The sequence below is a fragment of the Hemiscyllium ocellatum genome, chromosome 20 (genome assembly GCF_020745735.1).
Source record: "Hemiscyllium ocellatum isolate sHemOce1 chromosome 20, sHemOce1.pat.X.cur, whole genome shotgun sequence".
Taxonomy (NCBI): domain Eukaryota; kingdom Metazoa; phylum Chordata; class Chondrichthyes; order Orectolobiformes; family Hemiscylliidae; genus Hemiscyllium; species Hemiscyllium ocellatum.
The window spans coordinates 31,038,203-31,058,101 of record NC_083420.1 but is presented as its reverse complement, the minus strand read 5'-3'; the positions used below and the strand labels follow the sequence as shown (position 1 = coordinate 31,058,101).

General features: G+C 40.4%; 1 protein-coding gene across 8 annotated transcripts in view; it reads left to right on the top strand.

Moving 5' to 3' along the window:
* rbfox1 (RNA binding fox-1 homolog 1) overlaps positions 1-19,899 on the top strand; it is a 375,024-nt gene that overhangs the window by 100,416 nt on the left and 254,709 nt on the right. For 5 of the 8 annotated variants that reach the window (XM_060840254.1, XM_060840249.1, XM_060840255.1 and 2 more), the window contains exons 1-2: positions 13,776-13,837; positions 15,067-15,309. In XM_060840254.1, the coding sequence (XP_060696237.1) occupies positions 13,805-13,837; positions 15,067-15,309 (276 nt within the window). In that variant the 5' untranslated portion in view covers positions 13,776-13,804. Of the gene's footprint in view, positions 1-7,643; positions 7,715-13,775; positions 13,838-14,734; positions 14,806-15,066; positions 15,310-19,899 lie in introns of those variants that run through there. The other 3 variants (XM_060840252.1, XM_060840257.1, XM_060840251.1) reach the window with 3 other exon arrangements.

Here is a 19,899-nt window from a genome sequence, read left to right as displayed (position 1 = left end):
TGAAACAAAGTTGCTGGTGTGTCCTGGAAGAGCCCCATATTATTTGGCAGAAAGCGAACCAAGATTGTTCCATAGTGAGGACACAAGGGATAGGAGAACCTGAGGAGGAGAACCATAGTGTGGGGGAGATGGAGGACAGAGGGCATAACCTAAACAACCCCTTTCTGTCTGGGCAGTCTGTGAAAAACACATCTTAATGCAGTCACTAAAACAGTGATTGGTAGAAGGCTAGTGAATTTCTATTGAGGAGGCTGCAGATGGTCTTTGGAGATGACTTTGAACCACCCTGAACCTGGAAAATCTGACTGTACACTGCACCGACCTGACATGGTGGCAGCAGTATGGGCTATTTGGCTGATAGACAATAAGACACTGGTAGAATTGCAGTGGCAAAATAAGTGCTGTCTTCCTGATTGAAGATCCCATTCTTTCCCACATTCAGTAATTCTCCAGTATCAGCCAGGTCAGATTCAAGTCATATGTCCCTGTCAGCACTTGTTCCAGCCAAAATATACCCTCCTATTAGTGGTGCAAAGTAGCAAGGTGATGATGTGTTACAGATCATCAGGAAGTCAGAGTTGCTGTGGCAACACATCCTTTTTCTTGCATCCTGCAGAGGGAAGCAATGGATAGTGACAATAGGACCCTAACATTCTTCCCATTATAACTGTCCAGGGATCCCACCCATTCTTACCATCCTTCTTACCTTGGTATGTATTGGAAAGATTTACAAGTTGATACACAATCTGGTTGAATGCATCATGAGTTCATTAATTTCTGATCTGCGACTCAAACTTGGAGCTTCTGGGTCAGAGACAGGAATGCAAGCAGGCCAGTGTTAATTAGTGTAACTTTGCTTGAAGTGCTGTTAACCACTCATAATATCAGTGAAAGAGTCCTCTTGAAATGCTGAGAGACATTTAACCTCTTCAAACAATATCTCTATGACCAATTATCCAGTTATGTCTCTGTGCTATTTGTGGAACCTTGCAGTGCATATCCTGACTACAATACTGCATTATAACAGTAATAATACCTTAAAATATTTCATTACCTTCTTTGTCCTTTCAGAAATCTTGAAGCCACCATTTTAAAATTATAGCCTCTTCTTTGTCATCTGGTTGTCAAGAAAATACAGACACTGGAAGTTGTAGTTCAGTTTGAAAAATCGCGCATTGGAGACAGGATGGGTGGTTATTACTGTTTTAAAAACTTTATCTTTAGACTTGGCTCACCCCAAAGGTTCCCAGTAACCTTCCAGTTAGCAGAAGGTCAAGAGTCTTGTTTGACAAGTGCCCTTAGAACATGGTGTTCATGCATTTAATCTGGAAGGAGAGGCCAGAGGCCACAATGTCCCTGCTCCCTACAACTCAATTGCATTTTTATAGAATGCATCAACTGCAGGAGCAGTCCAGACCCTTTCCAGGAAGGTTTCCGCTATCCTCTAGTAATATGAAATGTGTAGAAACCAGGCAATGCACCTGTTCCTTGGCCATCGTACCCATTAAAACAGACTGAGACTTTGCTGCTGAGAAACTGACAATGGTACTGTTACAGAATGAATTGGACAGTGGATTTTTGTAAATATGTATACTTTACAGAAGCTGGAATAGTCAGTCTTGCCCTTCCAGCCTGTTCCTCGGTTCACTAAGTTTAGAGCTGATCTTTTGTGTCAGTTTCATCTTTCTGATATTTCCCATGTTCTTTAGGATTATAAATAAATCAGTCTTAGCCTTGAATATATCAACAACTGAGGATCCACTGCTTGTGTGGACTTTAGAATTCCACAGACTCAAATCCATTGAGTGAAGAAATCTTTCCTCATCTCTTAAGGGATTACTAGCTTACTCTTAGATCGTGACCCCTAGTTGTAGTTAGGAAAATTGGTTTCAGTCAGAGAAACATTCATCACCAACCTATCAATCTCCTTCAGAAGTGTATAAGATGCTTTCCATCTCATGAGAGGGTAGTTTGTGCTGTCATTGTGAACTCCTAGGTGCTGCCTAGTTTGGCTTGGGAGCAGTAGGTTAAGAAGGTGTATGATTCGCTGACCTCCATTTTCTTTGGGCTCTCTCCTCAGCCAGCTGAGTCTTTCCTTTCTGCTTCCAAACAGTCAGCCTGCTAAGGTTGGGCTGTCAGTGACTCTCCCATATGTCAGTGGTGATGACTGCCAAGATCATCGTTCATTTGAAGGTGCCCTGTCAGAAACCTTTTTTCCAGTGAGATCAGTTTATCTTCTTTGCAACCACTACAGATCAGAGATCTAATTTACTCCAACTCTCCTCAAATGATAAATCCTTCATTTCAGGAATCAGTCTGATCAACCCTTGTTGCATTCCATCTAAAGCAGATATGTCCTTAAGTAAGGAGATCAAACAACAACATGCTTGCAGCAATCCCCATTGTTGTATCACTATACTCTTACCAGATCATAGGGGCTGCTTTCTCATTGGAGAGAAGCAACTGGTCGTGATTTAGCCTGAGGGCTACCAGACCTCAGGCGAGGGAAGAGATTGAGAAGGGGAGTCCTTCGTGGTAACCTCAAGCTGGTGATAGGAATTTAACTCATGCTGCTGGCATCACACTGGCCTATAAACCAACGATCCAGCCAACTGAGCTAAACCAGTTCCCAACAGGATCAACACTGCACACAGTACTTGTATGGCTTTAGCAAACCTAAATAATTTAAGTAAAATATTTTAATGCATTTACTCTAATGCTTTTGGAATAAAGTCTAACATATCTAGTTGCTGTCTGAATTGTCCGCTGTTAACTTTCTGTGATTGTGTGCAATGCCGTCCATGTCTCCCTGAATGCTGGTGTGTAATCCCTCATAACATTTAAACAATACAGTATTTTGTTTTTCTATTTATCCACCAAAGCAGAAATTTTCACTTACTTTATTGTGTGTGCTGCATCTGCCATGTTTTTATCATTTATTGTACAGGTATATCCTCCTCACAGCTAACTTTCCTATTTAGGGGTAGGTCACACCCGGTGAAGCTAATTGAACTATTATGATGAGGTGATTACAGTACTAGACACGTGAATGCCTACTATACATCGGGGAGACAGGAAGCCAACTTGCGGATCGTTTCAGAGAACATCTCTGGGACACTCGCACCTACCTACCCCATCGACCCTTGGTGGAACGCCTTAACTCCCCCTCCCACTCCACTAACGACGTGCACGTCCTGGACCGCCTCTAACCACCCGACACCAGAATGAAGAATGCCTCATCTTCTGCCTTGGGACCCTGCAACCACATGGGATTAATGTGGATTTCACCAGTTTCCTCATTTCCCCTCCCCCCACCTTGTCCCAGTCCCAAGCCTCCAACTTGGCACTGCCCTCTTGACCTGTCCATCGTCTTTCCCATTTATCTGTTCCACCCTCCTCTCTGACCTATTACCTATCACATGCTCACCTACATTCCCCTCAGCCACCCCTCTCCCATTTATATCTCAGCCGCCGGCTGACAAGCCTCATTCTTGATGAAGGGCTTATGCCCAAAACATTGTTTCTCCTGCTCCTCTGATGCTGCCTGACCTGCTGTGCTTTTCCAGCACCACACTTTTGACTCTGATCTCCAGCATCTGTAGTCCTCACTTTCTCCTACATGAATGCCAAAGCATGTTAGTTATGTGACTTCCAGAAACCATTTGATAAAGTCTTTCTGAAGACATTGTGAATTAAAGTTGAAGCACGTGGAACGGAAAACAGCTGGATCTGGTTAGAAAGTTAGTTGAGTAGTGAGTAGAATAAAGCACATGTGCTCTAATTGTAAATAATGGGCATCACACAAAGATCAGTGTTGAAGACTCAACAGTTGATCTTTTATATGAATAGCTCAGACAATGAGGTAGGAAACCACATATCCATGTTTGCTGCTGGCACATAGATAACAATGTAGATGAAAGCATAAAAACTCAGTGATATTGACTAAATAAATGGTCAAAACTATGGTGAATTGATTTCCATGTGGGAAAATGTGAATTCATCTATTTAGAGTCATAGAGCTGTACAAAGTGGAAACAGACCCTTCAGTCTGACTCATCCATGCTAGCCAGTTATCCTAGATAAATCGAGTCCCATTTGCTAACATTTGGCCCATATCCCTCTCAACCCTTCCTAACCATATACCTATCAGCTGCCTTGTAACTGTTGTAATTGTACCAGCCTCTATCACTTCCTCTGGCAGCTCGTTCCATACACGCACCACCCTCTGTGTGAAAACGTTACCCCTTAGGTCTCTTTGTAAATCTTTCCCCTCTCACCTTAAACCTATGCCCTCCAGTTTTGGACACTCCTAACCATGGGGAAAAGACCTTGTCTATTTAGCCTATCCATGCACCTCATGGTTTTATAAATTTCTATATGGTCACTTGAAATTTATAAGGGTTAGAAAATGTTAATTTGCAAATGATGAAAAACATAAAACACTGGGGGAGTGAAAAAAAAACCCAGGGATGGGGTCGTACAGATTAAAATGAAATTTAAAAGGTACAGATAATAATCAGAAAAGACTAATTGAATGTTGACCTTTATATTCTTGGAAATACTTAAACTATGTTTAAGGATGATCTGGAAAAAATCTGGAAGATTTGGACATCCTTTGGATTGAAATGGGTTTGGCCACGTGATTCTCTGAAAGAAAGGCCAATATTTAAAGTTTAGTGTAGTTTACTTGCTTTTCACTGGAAAAGTGCTAAGCAAAGGTTTCAATGAGGTAAGAGATAGGGATTATTACCTTACTTAATGCAAAAACATGACTGTGATGATTATCTTTAGACTTTGACCCAGGAGTCAGATTTAGGAAGACACCCCTGAAGCTGTAAGATCCTCTCCAGAAACCGTGTTTCATTTGAAGTCCAAAGGATCCTGGTAGAATTTCCAAATATCTGTATTTTAACTAATCCACAATAAGGCATATCGAAGTTTGTTGGAATCAGAACTCGTCTTCAACCGTCAATGTATACCATCAGCAATTCAGCTTCGGTAACAAGAAAACGTGGATGTGAGAAGTGGTCAAACTCTATCCTCTGTTTCCAGACCCTGTCCCACAGCCTTTTGTATTGGGAAAAAAAAATCTCTGCAGAAACTTGTTTTTTTTGTGTTGTATGAATACGTCTCTGTTTGGGATTAAGGGGACATCCAATTTTAGATCATTGCTTAGATGTTAATCGAGAGAGGCCACCTGCTTTTAGAATAAATTTTGTTTATCATAAACAGATTACTTTGAGTTTGTTAAAGAAGCCTGGTGGATATTTCTTTCATAATGGGTAGCAGTATATAATAGAGCGGGATTAATCATTTTTTTAATGAATCAAAATATTTACATTAATAGTATTACCCATGGGGTTGAGGGGTTTGATTTTCAGCATGCATCTAGACATAACAATAGCGAGAGGATTGGAGTACAAGTGGATGGAACTCCTGCTACATTTATACAAATCTTTGTGGAGAACACTCTTGGAGAATTGTGAGCAGTTCTAAGCTCCACACCTGAGAAACAAGACGTTGGCCTTGGAGAGAGTACAACACAGATTTACCAGATGGATACCTGGATTCCAACAGTTGAGTTATAAAGAAACCTGATGCAAGCTCAGTTGTGTTCACCAGAATTTAGAAGTTCAAACAATGGTATGAGGTTTTCAATGTATATCGGGAATAAATTGAGGGAAAACACTGGAAACTTAGAGGTGGGAACCTAATGTAAGAATTTGGATTCTTTAATAGATAAGTGTAATAATTCTTAAAAATGAAAAATGAAATCTCATACAAAGGGTGGTAGAAGTTTGGAATCATCTTCTACAAACAGCAATTGTAATCAATAAAATCCTTTTAAGCATTGAATCTGATAGATTTTTATAAACCAAAGGTGTCAAGCAATTTAGCACATATGCACGAATATGGAGTTAGGTTGCAGATTTACACAAATGAAGATTAAATGGACCATACTGTAAGGAACTAATTCATCTATTACTGTTACTACATTCCTTACTTTGTATCATCAGCAAACCTGGATATGATTCTCTCACTCCCCTCAGCCAATTTGTTAATACAGATTTGAAAAGCTTCATTTTCACCACAGGTGGAGCCACTAGTTATGGCTTATGACGCAAAAGTGCCCTGTAATTCCATTTTTTTTCTGTTTAACCATATCTTGATCTATGCTATTTCATTAGCTCCATCCCATGAGTCCTAGTTTAATTAAATAATCTTTTGTACAGCACTTTATTAAATACTTTTCAAAGATCCAAATACACGACATCCACTAACTGCCCTTTATCCAGTCTACAAGTTAACTTCTCAAACAAAACTGGAATTGCTTTGTCAAACATGACTTTCCCTTGACAAATCCGTACTCACTCTGCTCAGATATATTTGGATTTTCTGAGATCAGACGAGATCGGGCATTTTCAGACTAGTATGGCCGTAGGCATATTTGGATTTTCTAAGTGCCCTGTTAGCACCTTGATAATAGTGGATTGCAGCATTTCCTCTTCTGCCAATATCAGGATAACTGACTGAATGAGTTTCTTGTTTTTTCTGTCCCTTCTTGAGTAGTTTTGTAACAACCTTCTAACCACTGAGATCATTTTACAATCAATGTTCTCTTTTCTGTTGATTCATTTCTTGGTGATATTTGTTTTGCTGAATTCGGAAATTAATTGAACTCTTGGATTTACAACTCCCTTTGGCAAAATGTTAAGCCTCTTCTCTTGTTAAACTTCTCTTGTTAGCCACAGGAGATTCACTTTCCCTTAGGTTTTAATTTCGTAAATAAATGTAGGTTTTGTGAATTATGAATAAATTCTTTAAAAGTTAGGTACTATCATGTCCTTTAATCTAGTTTCACAATCTACCTTTACAAATTTACTCTTTGTACCTATACATTTGGTCTTGTTCAGATGTAGGGTCCTAGCTTCAAATGTAACTAAGTTACTTTCAACTCAATACAAAACAATATTATGCTCACTCTTCCTCAGAGCCTCTTGCTTAGAAATTTAATAATTAACCCTTTCTCATTGCACAATGCTTGTTCCTTAGTTGTTTCCTCAATCTAGAATATATTTCATGAACCCTTTCCGCACATTACTGCTACAAGTGTTTTGCAAATGCTCCACCCATTCAGATACAGAGCCTTTAGTGTTTGACTTCTTACTGTTTTTCCGTGAGATCACTTGATTTTCCAACATCGTCTTCCTCTTGTTAAACTTTGTCCTTTTCACGCTGCTTCTTTTTGTCCAAATCACTTTTTATTTATTATTTTAACTTATCACATTAAGTCTTGAATTTTTAAACAAAACGCTTCAGGAAAAAAGAATGCAATCAAGGACTAGATTCATAAAGTAAAGGCTGGAAAATGGCTGGCAAAATATTGCAGCTTCTCTGCCAGCAGCTGAATGCATTTGTACTATGTTTAATTAAACAAGAACCATAATAGGAGGGAGACCTGTGAAACGGCCATGGAGCTAATCCTCCAGCCTTGATAGGTGTCCCTGTGTGATTGTGATTGATGAGGTGATTGTTCTTAACATCTTCATTTGCATCCTTCCCTAATACCCGCAGGCAGAGGTGCTTTGTAATACGAGATGAGAATTCACTGCTTCTGCAGGCTAATGTGGTAAAGCGATAGAGAAATTGTGAAGAGGGATTGACTGGATGATCAGGATGAACACATTAAACAATTGGTTTTTACAATCTGCAAGTAATCTCTAAAATGCTTGTGGCTTTTACAGCTACATAATCTAGTGCACCATGTTAAAAGTTTTTTGCCGTATTTTTCAATTACTTTATTTTCTTTAGAAAACAGTGAAATGAGCTTAATGTTTTATATATTATTCAACATTGATTTACATGTTAAGTATAGTTAAGTATTGGAATATAATATCAACAACAATCAATAGTGTGAAGCACTGCTTGACAAACATTAAACTCAAATTGATATTTAAGGTCCTTCCGAGAAATTCAGGTCACACATATATCCATCTGCAGTCTTCTGTTCAGTTGCTGAATCTTTATTTAAAATACAGTTTTGCTACCTCTATCATCCAATGTCAGGTTTAAACCATCCTTAGTTGGGCTAATATTAATCAGATGCAAAGTAAATTGCATTTATACCTTCCCAACAATTTGCAACCCTCCTCCCCTTCAAAAATAACCTTTTAAAAATGTCAACTTGCTTTATCAATACTTAAGTCAGGCATTGTTCTGATTTATTCCAAGAGGCAGAAAGTTAAACACTGATTTAAGAATGTTCAGGTCTAACTTTATTTCATATAGGTGCCTTACTGACAGCTGAAAACATCGCTGCACGAATGACTTCACAATGTAACTTCTTTATTCTAATATCACTTGCACTTTTAAACAACACCACATTAAACATGAATATACTTTCAGAGTAGAGTGTGAGATGGAGGGGTCAGATTAATGTTTGCATTCAAATTCTTCATGTAAATGCAAATTAACGGTGAATATTAACTGCTTCGAAAAATGGTAGTGTATATTTCGTAAAACTGCATCACAATCCGTACGTTGCTGTAAACTTCTTGACCATGCACAGGAATATTTTTCTTCAAAAATTAAATCAGGAATGAAGCCAAAAAAGCGAATACATTTATCCCATCGATCAGCCTCGGTTTTGAACCCTAGCCCGAAAGGTGGGAAGGCAGCTGGTGTGCTAACAGCTGTGCCACCCTACATCATTTTGAAAATGGATACATTATGTTGAAAGCGTAATTAAGGAATTCAGAGCACCAACCGTACATTCCCTACATTGTGGTTTATAGAATGTTTGATGACTGATTCTAGTAACAATTTACAATTCCAAGATCTTTTCAAGACTGAGATCACTAACTTGTCTTATTACTCTGATCTTTATTATCTGTGATACGGATGTTTGATAGACTATTTTGGTATTTAGTGTGAAAGTTGTTTTGCTATCTATTTTTACTTAACTGCTACTACTTTTGCCAGCGGCTTCCACATTGTAAACCATGAGACAATTTGATTTCTATCAATAGCTTGGTGCAAGTGCAATATTTTGAATGTTTTTTTATTCTCAGAGAATTTCTCAGATACGTCGTTCTGCTATAACGCGCAGTTTGTCAGCGCGAATTGGCTATAATGCGATTGATGAATTGTTGTTTGGATAACGCACACTTTCTACTGAACGAGTGTAGCGATTTTCTATTAGCGGTTTTCTATAGCATGATTTTCTACATTGCAAGGTGACAGAGGAACACAACTTTTGCATTATAGCAGAACAGTCTGTATGTGGGACCAGTTGGGTGAGGCAAGTACTAGAAAATCATATGGGTTGGATTTTATACTTCAAAGCCAGCCGACTCCTTTCTCTTTCAAACCCACCATTAGGTGGGTGCTTTTAAACAGGAGAGATCTGACCTCTATGATTTTCCTATTTCTTCACTAGTAATCCAGTGTGCCTGGGAGCTGGCTGGGGAAACTATTCTTGTATATTTATCGACTGGCACGGTATTTTGGTTTTCCTAATATCTAAATTGAAACAACACTACATTTTCATAGTTGCAATTGCACCAAAAGCACCCATTCAGTGTTGTGCAACCACAAATTTCGAAGGAATTATGAATTCATCTCATGCCATCCATATTAATTCTAACCCTGATACAGCTGCTTTTTTTCCCATCACCCAATTTGTGTATAAATGGGCAGTAGTTGGATCAGAATAGATCAAATAACCGAAGCGTTGATTACTGTTGCATTTATATTGGTACCTGTTCTAAGGCAGGCATTAATTCACGTGGCCAGAGCTCTCACCAAAATCAGGCACCTGTATAACAAAAAGAACCTTGAGCAGAAAGAGCTCCCCACCAGCTCCTCATACCCTCCACCTAATCCCTGGTTGATGTCTGTTCCACATGGAAATCTCCACATGAGCGTGTCCACCTCTGTCCATGTCCAGAAAAACAACTGAATGCATTGTCCTGCTTGAAAGATTTATCTCTTTTTCATGCTGCTGCTTGTTGTTAATAATCATGGTCTTTCCAGAATTCTGGACAGTGTTGAGGTTTGAGGAATGGAATTTAAATAACAATTTAATGTGCATCCTTTCCATTTAAACAGATTAAATGATTTTGTATATTTCTGTGCAGTTGGTCCACCAAACACACTATTTTGCGATTTCATCTGTCCCAATTGACATTGCTAATTGGGATCCACTGTAAACTTGAACTGTATTTGAACAGTGCTATTGAGTTTAATGGGGGTGGAATTGTAATTTTACAATGTCAATGTCCATATAAATGTGGCTTATATTTCGGCGATAAAATCCAGTTAAATTACCCTTCTACAGATGGCAGTTGTACAAACACTTTACAAATTCATGGACATTTGATATGTAATGTAAAAACAGATTGTGTTACAACGATGATACACAACAACGTAGTGACATCAAGCAGCTTTGTTGCAGTAAATTCACATTGAGGCACTTTCCAGGGAACTTTGGAGACAGTTTAAATTTGATGATAAACCACATGACTGGTTCTAACAGCTGGTCAACTCTGAAGCATGCATTTTGTTGAGTTGGCATCTCTTTAGAACATTTAGATACAAAAACTGGCATGAAGTCTTTCCGTTAAAATGACTGGTTTAATACCAATCCCTCAGCCTTTGAACTAAGTATTTTTCCCTTAATTTCTTAGCGCCTCCACCCTCATTCATGGTTAGATTGCTGCAAATAATATTGCTAGGCTGGGGAAAAGAAGTGCACTTTAAACTTGAATAATGGTCAGGATATTTACACTCAAAGACAAACACACCTAGATGCATTCTATGGCATAAACTTGCATCTGTACAGAACCTTACAGTAGAAAAACATCTCTAAATGATTTGCAGGCCGAGCTTTTTAGTTGCTGGTGAGTGAGGTATTAAGAATGGTGACAATAAGTGCATTTGTGGGCAGAGATTTTTAGGAAGTTTTGTCAATGCTAAAGTACGATAAAGTACTCAAGAAGTTTAGGGAGCGATTTCCAGATTTTAAACAGCTGAAGTTTCAACCCCTCAAAGCTAGTGGAAAGGGAGGTGGCATGGGCACAAGACCAAAAGCACAGCAAATATAAGGCTTTGAACATTTCTGAAGTAGGTTGGGGTTAAGATCATGCAGAGGAGAAAGTGAGGGCTGCTGATGGTGGAAATCAGAGTCAAAAAGTGTGGCGCTGGAAAAACACAGGAGGTCAGGCAGCATCTAAGGAGCAGGAGAGTTGACATTTCAGGCATAAGATGTTCATCAGGCTTATGCCAGAAGCATCGATTCTTCTGCTCCTTGGATGCTGCCTGACCTGCTGTGCTTTTCCAGTGCCACACTTTTTGACTTAGATCATGTACAGACTTATTGATGAGCTAGAGGTTCCACAGGGTTTTAGAGAGCTAGGATATGTGATGAACAGATAGATGGACAATGAGGTTTTGGACAATTAGGGATTTCAAGAGGTTATGGTTTATGTACACTCGTTCAGATATTGATTAGTCAATCTCCTATCAGTTTGCTGGATTATGCTGCTGGCCTAATTTATTCAAGTTTAATTGCCTAGATAAATTGACAAAGAAGCAAATGTATTGTAGTGTATGGAAGCCACCATCATATTGGCTATCATTGGTCAATACCATAATTTAAAATGTATTTGGTTTTGAACATTTTTAATATTCATGATATTTAAGCTAAATGTAGTACATATTGGTGAATTGTTATATTTGTTGGGATGATGCATTATTTCTGCACACCTGCTTAATCTTTGAATGGAGCACAATGTTGCAAGTTGTTAAAAAAAACTCTGATGAAGACTAACAGTATTGACTTTTGGTGTGACAATTAGTCAACTGTATGAAATAAGTATGTATAGTTTGATGAACAAATATTCAGGACCCCACAACATTACAATCTGTTGGGATTTCATAAAGAAGCTGTGTTAAAACAGCAGTAGACCAACTCAAAACAACCCAGTTAAAATATTCACAAAATTGAACACCCCTTCCAAAAAGAAATAAAACGTCACCTTTAAATGATTTTAAAAGTGAACCTTTTTCTTTGCCCCCCTGGCAATATACAGGCACTTGTATTGTGCGCAGAATGAGCTCTGGTCATTGTGAATGTGGTGACCACCTGCCTTAGAGCCTAGGGAATATCAGTGAAGTGATCCTTTGGGGAACATCCGAAATGGCATGGGGAAGGGTATAAAAGGGAAGACAAAAAGAGAAAAAGAAGTCCTAATCAAACCAGGGAAAGCAAGAGCATATTTAAATAATCATGTATTGATTTGTGCTGTGACTATTTAATACTTGTTTGTCCAGTATATTTGTTAATTATAATTATTTTGGAATTAATCCGGGGAATTGTTTGATGTAATCTGGAGGCAGTATCGTGAAAAAGGGACACAAATTCTTTCAATTATACTGACTTTTCTGTTTGTTTTGGCTGTTTACTGGGAGTCCACATTCTGTGTTGTGTATTAGTCTGTCAAGGTAGTGTTCACTCATTTTCGTGCTGCAGCTGTATAATTGGCTGTTGCTGCTGCTATCAAAGACTTGAGGGAGTTTCTTTTGAAGCAAAGCTGATCCCTTTACAGCCTCAGCTAGCAAAGGGAATTCGGTCGGTGCGTTGATGGACTTTGCATTATTTAGTGCAGGAGCAACTGATCCAACCTCGATTATAGTCAGGAAGCAAAATGTTAGTACAGTGCATTAGGGATGTGATCAAGATTCATATTGTTGATGTTGCTGCGACAATGATGCAAAATTCTTGACTTTAACTTTGTATTCTCGGAGAATGACTATAAAGGAAGCACACAAAAAGAAATTAAAAAGCACCAATGTCTGATTTCAATCATAGATGACAATTTTGAAGCTGCAGCATTATATTTTGCGAATGTAAATGGAAAATGTAGATAGTAATGCTAATAAGTTATCCTAATCTCAACTACATCCTCACATTAAATAACCTGGAGTTAGACACTTACCTTCTGATATAGAAAGGATGTCTCAACACATTAAATTTAATTATATTTCTGTAGGTGGAATTCATATTGGATAACTCATGAGTGGATAGAAATGAAGGAAATAAGGTCTGTGTAATCAAGCATATTTTTTCCAGATGTAGGGGTTTGCTTTTGTAAAGCCCTCTGTGTAAGTTTTTAAAGCTTAAAAACAGATAGATGATGAGAAACATCCATTTACATTATTACGCTACAACTGCAGAAATGTGCAAAATGTTTTCACAGTCACCAGCTCTCACAAGTGTGATAAATTAGTTATGGCAATGCAGTGGAAGAACCAAGCCTACATTTGATCATTTTGTTTCTTCAGCAATAAGATTTGTAACTAAAGTGGCTTAAGGCAAAAATGATGCTTTATTTAGTATCAATGTGTGTGGGCATTGCATCAAAAAAATAAAAAAAAGTACTCTTTGCTTTTAAAGCTGTCGTTAAGTCAGCCCAAGAATGCAGAAGCTTGCATACTGCTATTTGAGACTGTTTTAAAATGTCTGGCAGTCGCTATTGCACTGTATCAGGTAGCTGCCATCGGAGGAGTGGCCTTCTGTGATTAACTCGGGTAAAGGCAGGGAAACCCATATGTTTCAGGTTTGGGAGCAGTCAGATGTTGAGTAGGAGGTCAGAAAACAATGCAGAGGCTCCCCCTCTCAACACCGCCCCCCCCCCCCCCCCCCCCCACCCCTAACATACACATGCTTGCACACGCCTTCATCCATAATTGATGCTTGCTTTTGGCAGATGCTTTAGGGCCTAGAATTCGAGCTCATAAGTTTATGGAGGAGAAAGGGAGAAAGATGGTGCAGCAGGTATTATTTTTCCTTTGCTTTACATTGTATTTTTGAGAGTAGAATGGTTTGAATTGTGAAACTGGGCATTAGGTGCAGGTCCCATGTGAGAGCTAGACTTTGCTATAGTGTGAATTGCTTGCGCTGTGAGTGCTGCAGTGATATGAGGGTCTGTGGTGCTGCTCTGGTCTCCAGGTACACAACAGCATTACACCATTAAGGCTCAGTTATGCAAGCGTGGCAGCAGGTTTTCTTGGATGCTCTAAGGAGTTGTTGGATTATTGTTCATTTCACTGTTACACAAGGGAGCTCTGTTATTGTGTGTGAGCCCACATTGCTCTCCTGATGGTGTGGCAGTTTTACTTAACATAATTTACATCAACCTCGCAGCACTCAATGTAAGCTGCAAATCCTCTGTGTTTGAATGCTGAAACTGTCTTGTGTCCTTACCGATTGTCACAAAAAAATCCCAACGTAATTGACTGCAGAAAGCGAAAAGAGCTCTGAATCACTTTTTTGAAAACTGGCTACTTAGACCTTTTATGTGGCAGAGGAGTTTTATGAAGCCTTCAGAGCTATGTCAGAACTGACAACTTAAAAGGATTTTTTAATGTGTTGGGTCTGCGTAGACCTCGATGTGATTAGGCTTGGTTTTAGTTATATTATCGCTTGCCTTCAAGCTGAAAGCAATAAACTGGATTTTTAACTGCGCCACGTAAAGCATATTTTCGAGCTAAATGTGGTTTTCATTAGATTTGGGCCAGCACATTTAGCAAAGGCTGACAGTCTGCCATCCTTTGTTCTTCTCCTCTGCTGCCAGCAACTACTTTATAAGGGATTCCAAGCCCCAAAGCAGCTTCAAAAAAAGCCTGATGACTTCAATAACAATCCTCACAGTGTTAGACGCTGCTGAGACATCACACTATAAACAGTTTCACATTTATGCTAAACATTTGAGTTTTAAGCTGCGGGAAGCTTTGGGTGCCGAGGTAATGTGTGAGAGTTTAGTGTTTCTAATTAAATGTTGGCAGTAATTATCACAAAATGTGAAAGCATGAATATTAATTTTTTTGGGGGGGGTCTGCATTGAAAGCACTGATGATGTTAATAAGAGTCTGCAGGGTCCATACAACATCTGTTTTATGGCTGAGAAAAGACTAGTATGAGAAATCAGCATGCCAACTATACCTGAAAATGAGATTTCCCTGCCTTTTAATTCTGTTCATGTTATTCTTTCCTCTAATCCACAGGGTAACCAGGAAGCCACTGCACCCCCTGACACTATGGCGCAGCCTTATGCGTCAGCTCAGTTTGCTCCACCTCAGAATGGGATCCCGACAGAATACACAGCTCCACATCCCCATCCAGCCCCGGACTATACAGGCCAGACCACAGTCCCTGAGCACACGTTAAACATGTACCCTACTGCCCAGACACATTCAGAACAGAGCGGTACCGACACAAATGCACAAACCGTGTCCGGAACAGCCACAGTAAGTGCAAATTTTCTACTTTTCCAGTCCACGGGTTCAGAACCACAGTCCTTTTGGTTGTCTGCATTTCATCACAGAAGTACCAGCTAATTAATGCTGGGTTAAAATCATTAGTGTAAAAAGATTTATTGGCTATGAACTGGAGTTTGGATTTCACTTTTGTCTTCTGTTTGATTGAAATATTTTTCATAACAGTTAGGATATTTTCTTATTAAAGGAGCAAAAAGCCTCTTGGAGAAGTCTGTTTGGAAGGACGCAGTCTCATTTTCTTCGTGCAGTTTCCAAATTACCCAATGGTTTTCCTACTTTTTGGTCAGGTGCTTGCAAACATAGCATTTGGTTTTGTCAAACACTTTTTCTTGGAGTGTGTCTTTTTAACGTGTTCAAATTTTGAGAGATCTAAGTGTCACCCAATCACCATTGGCTTTTTTAAGGAGCCAATAAAGTATACCATCTAGAAACCTTGACAGGAAATTTATGTTTAACTACCAAGCACTTCCAGGAGGAAGCAGGTGCTTTGAGGCCAACTGCATTACTGAAAAGCTCTGATGTCATGTACTTCCATGATGGTAAGAATAACAAAACAGAGCATTGTGTCTGGCCTCTATTACTGTAATGCTGATTTGTTTGGTTACATTCAAAATGGAGCCGGGCATATCATGCATCATCTAAGGTAGAGATGTTTTTTAAAGTTGATTCAAATGCAAATTCCAAACTTTGTAAGAACACAAGCTTTGACATTATAGCGTAATAACTTGTATTAATAAGAATACTGCTATTAGAATAATCTAGTAGTTTGTGTTGTTGCGTTTAATTGCCTATTTTGCATATGGGAAGCATACAGTGTTTAATCAAAAAAGCACTGGAAACACATTGACCAGTTCCATTCAGTTATCAACCCTTCACAATCTAAAAAAAGCATTTGCTAAAGTCACACTGTCCAAGGGGACTTCTCAATGCTTACTTTGCAATGAACGGTCATATCCATCGAACTTTGCTGTTGATTTATATTTGTCAAATACTCCATCAGTGCCATATCTGCAGATTTAACACGAAGGTAGCAGAAAGTGAATTTTGTCCATTACCATCAGCATAATATTTTAGTGGTAGCTGCAGAACAGTGTTATAAGGGCTGAGGCTGTGGTCTGGTGGCTTGTCTAAATTTCATCACAGTCGATCCATAAAATACTTTAGGTGTAGAGTTTCAGTGCATCACAGATGCTAAATACTTTGAGGATGAAATATTAATTTTCCATCCCATTTTATTCTTGCTTTCACTGATAATGGGAATATTAGCAGATTATATTCAATCAATGAATCCATTTTTTGGGTGGTTTTCACTAGAAAGTTAATGAAAATCCAGTGGAATTCACTTACATGCCATGAAAAAATATCCACAGAATATTGACAGCAGGGGTTCTTGTGGTAATGACTGTATTTCTGAACCAGGAAGTCTGGGTTCAAGTCCCATCCTGTCTTGGATGTCTGTCATAACGCATCTGAAGAGATTGATTTACATGCTGAAGGCCAGGCAGTCAGAAACACATTTTACTTTGGTGGCTGTTGTACCAGTAAGCCATCCATGAATTTCCTCAACTATCCTCGACTCCATACCAAAATCCCAGATCTAATGACGATGAATGCAATTTGTTAGTGAGCTTTATTGTTGCACCATTAGTTGTCAGGAAAGCATAATTTGTTTAATCACCCCCACGTCAAGTCAACCCCCAACAGCCTTGCTGGTTCCCATCACATCAACTAGAAAGCTTGGTTTCTGGGATGGGACAGATAGGACAAAAACAAATGACATTTCACACATCTGACCATCTGGGAATCACTCCATCTGGGATTTTCCAGGACAATGGCAGACGGAGAACTTCAAGCAAAAGGCCAAAGATCAGATTGTCACCATTGAGAAGAACTTCAGCGAGTAAGTTCTCAACCAGCAGGTTGTGGGCCACATATGTTGGCAACAGCTGGTCTGCATGCATTTGCATCGCATTACTACCACAACCATCTCCAATGAGTTTTCCTCCTCAATTAACGTCTCCCCAGTCTAGAAATTTGATGCTTTGGAAACTCTACAGTGAAAAGTAGGTGTGGTGAATTACATTTCTTCATCCATTTTGAGGTAAGTACTTCTTTGTCCTTTAATGTGGTCAGGCTTTAAATGATGCTCACAGTCACTTGAGCTGTCATTTCTCCTAATACAGGCAACATATCCAGGTGAAGCAAGCCATCCTGTCTCCCTGGGTCATCTCCAACTCCAGTTGGCACACCACTGACAGGGGCAGCTTGTGGCTCAAGGGCATGCTTTGTTTACACAGCAGACGGGAGGCTGGTCATAGCTGAATAGCAGGTTTTAGTGCACGTAGTGGAGTGCTGCACATGGCTTAAATTATTGGGGCTCTGCCTCAAATGTTTAATTCCTCTCAGCCACAGTGGAATGGAGGACAAGGAGGGTGGTATAGATAAAACAGGGACTTACAGACCAGTGAGCCTCACAGTGAGAGAGATGCTAGTGAAGAAAATCCTGAAAGAGAGAATTAATCTCCATGAGAGAGGCAAGTTTTCATCAGGAATAGTCAGCATGTCTTTGTCAGAGACAGGTTGGGGATGGAGGGGGGTGGACAGGGAACAGTCTGATGAGCAAATTGAATCTCTCTATTCTGGAAGAGTATCAAGCATACTGCACGATACTCTACTAACGCTGAAAAGGCTGCAGCTGGAGAGGCAGTAGGTTTCACTTGGGAGCAGAGTTACTCCTGGAGGGGCCTGTTATTGGATGAACAATCATGTTGAGCTGCTCTCCATCATTACAAGGCCAGTGTATCAGAAACCCTCATATTACAATGAGAGCTCTTGAGCCACATATGTTTTTGCCTGATTGCCACCTCACTATCTCTTGGGCATGCAGTAAACGTTGCAGCAGGAGACACAAGCTAGATCTAGAAGCTGCCCCATTGGCATAAACCACCTTTCACAGGCACTGCACATTGTGGAAATCTGGCTGGATGCCACTGCCTCACTGAGGGAAGGGAGGCAAGACTACGGCCCAAGGGAGGTCTAAGGTGCTGGGCGGCAATGCGATCATGCCAAGGCCACATTGGGAGGTTTCTGGTTCAGGCTCCCTGAGGAGAAGCTGATTATCACCAGGCACGGTCACCCTGTGCATGTCATGTGGCTCCCAAGGAGCTGCTCTTTAAATGTGGGGAGCAGATGAAGAATCAAAAGGAGGGACAGGTGGGACAGTGATGGACAAACCTCAAGGCAGGCTGGCACCAGGAAATGTTTGAAAGACACAAGTATCTGCCTGCCATCATTATCTCTACAGGTCTCCTGATATAGCAACAACATGATGACACGGATCCCTCTGCTATTCCTCTGCTCCTCTTACTCCTCAGGTGAGAGCCCAGTTTTCACCAGTTCCCGGTAGTGGTGAGGACCAGCCTGTAAGGGTACAATAGCCTGCATTGTCAGATCAACGGAGACTGAGAGTGTGGCCTAAAGTTTAAGTTCACACGATGAGTCTGCGGCAAATAGTCCTCTCTGCGTATGACAGACTATCAGTGTTGATGCCATTTCAGGATGTCTCAGGATGGTCTCTCCGAGCTCAATAGCTGCTGGGTGACTACCTGCTTCCTCTGGATTAGGAGGTTGCCCTGAAGGAAGCCGGAGACCTTTGCCAGTGGATCATATCGAGCTCTGCGGAATCTCACAGGCATCCACTGATAAATGATTGTGAGAGGTGGTTGATGTTCCAGTGGGATGCTGGGCTGTTGGTGTACAGCAGCATCAGAGCAACCTGTCAGCAAGTAGCAATAGGGAAGAATCCCACTCCAAGAATGTGCAAATGACCCGAGGTCAGCTGTGCTAATTATAATATGTGCACACGATCCAGCAAGCTGTCCCAATGCTTCCATTCTGGAACGTTCACAGCTGCCCACTCCCCTCAGCACAGACCGGGACAGGAGGACGGTGACAAGGGAAACATTGGCTGATGGCCACAGACTGACACTGAGCATGGTACAGTACTGACAAAAGATCATAGGACTAAAGAAGTTGAGATTCAGACTGGTCACGTGGTGCAATGCACTACACCCCAGACAGTGTCCAGGGGCAGCAAAGTGGCTCAGTGGTTAGCGCTGCTGCCTCATAGCACCAGAACCCAGATTCAATTCCACCCTTGGGTGACTCTGTGTGGAATTTGCCCATTCTCCCCGTGTCTGTGTAGGTTTCCTCCAGGTGCTCCGACTTATGCCCAAAGTATAAAGATGTGCAAGTTAGGTGGATTGGCCATGCTAAATTGCCCCATAATGGCCAGGGATGTACAGACATTGTGGATTAGCCATGGGAAATGAAGGGTTACATGGATAGGGCAGTTGATGGGATGCTCTTTGGAGGGTCGGTCATGACTCGATGGGCCAAATGGCCCGCTTCCACACTGTTGAGATTCTGTGTAGTTGTTTGCTTCTTCCTGCACAACTCACTCAGCAAAGATGGTGGAGGAGGATGGAGGAGGCAAGGGAGAAGCAGGAGGTCTGTTTATAAGAACAAGCTGAAGCTGAGGATGCTGACGGGGACCAGGAG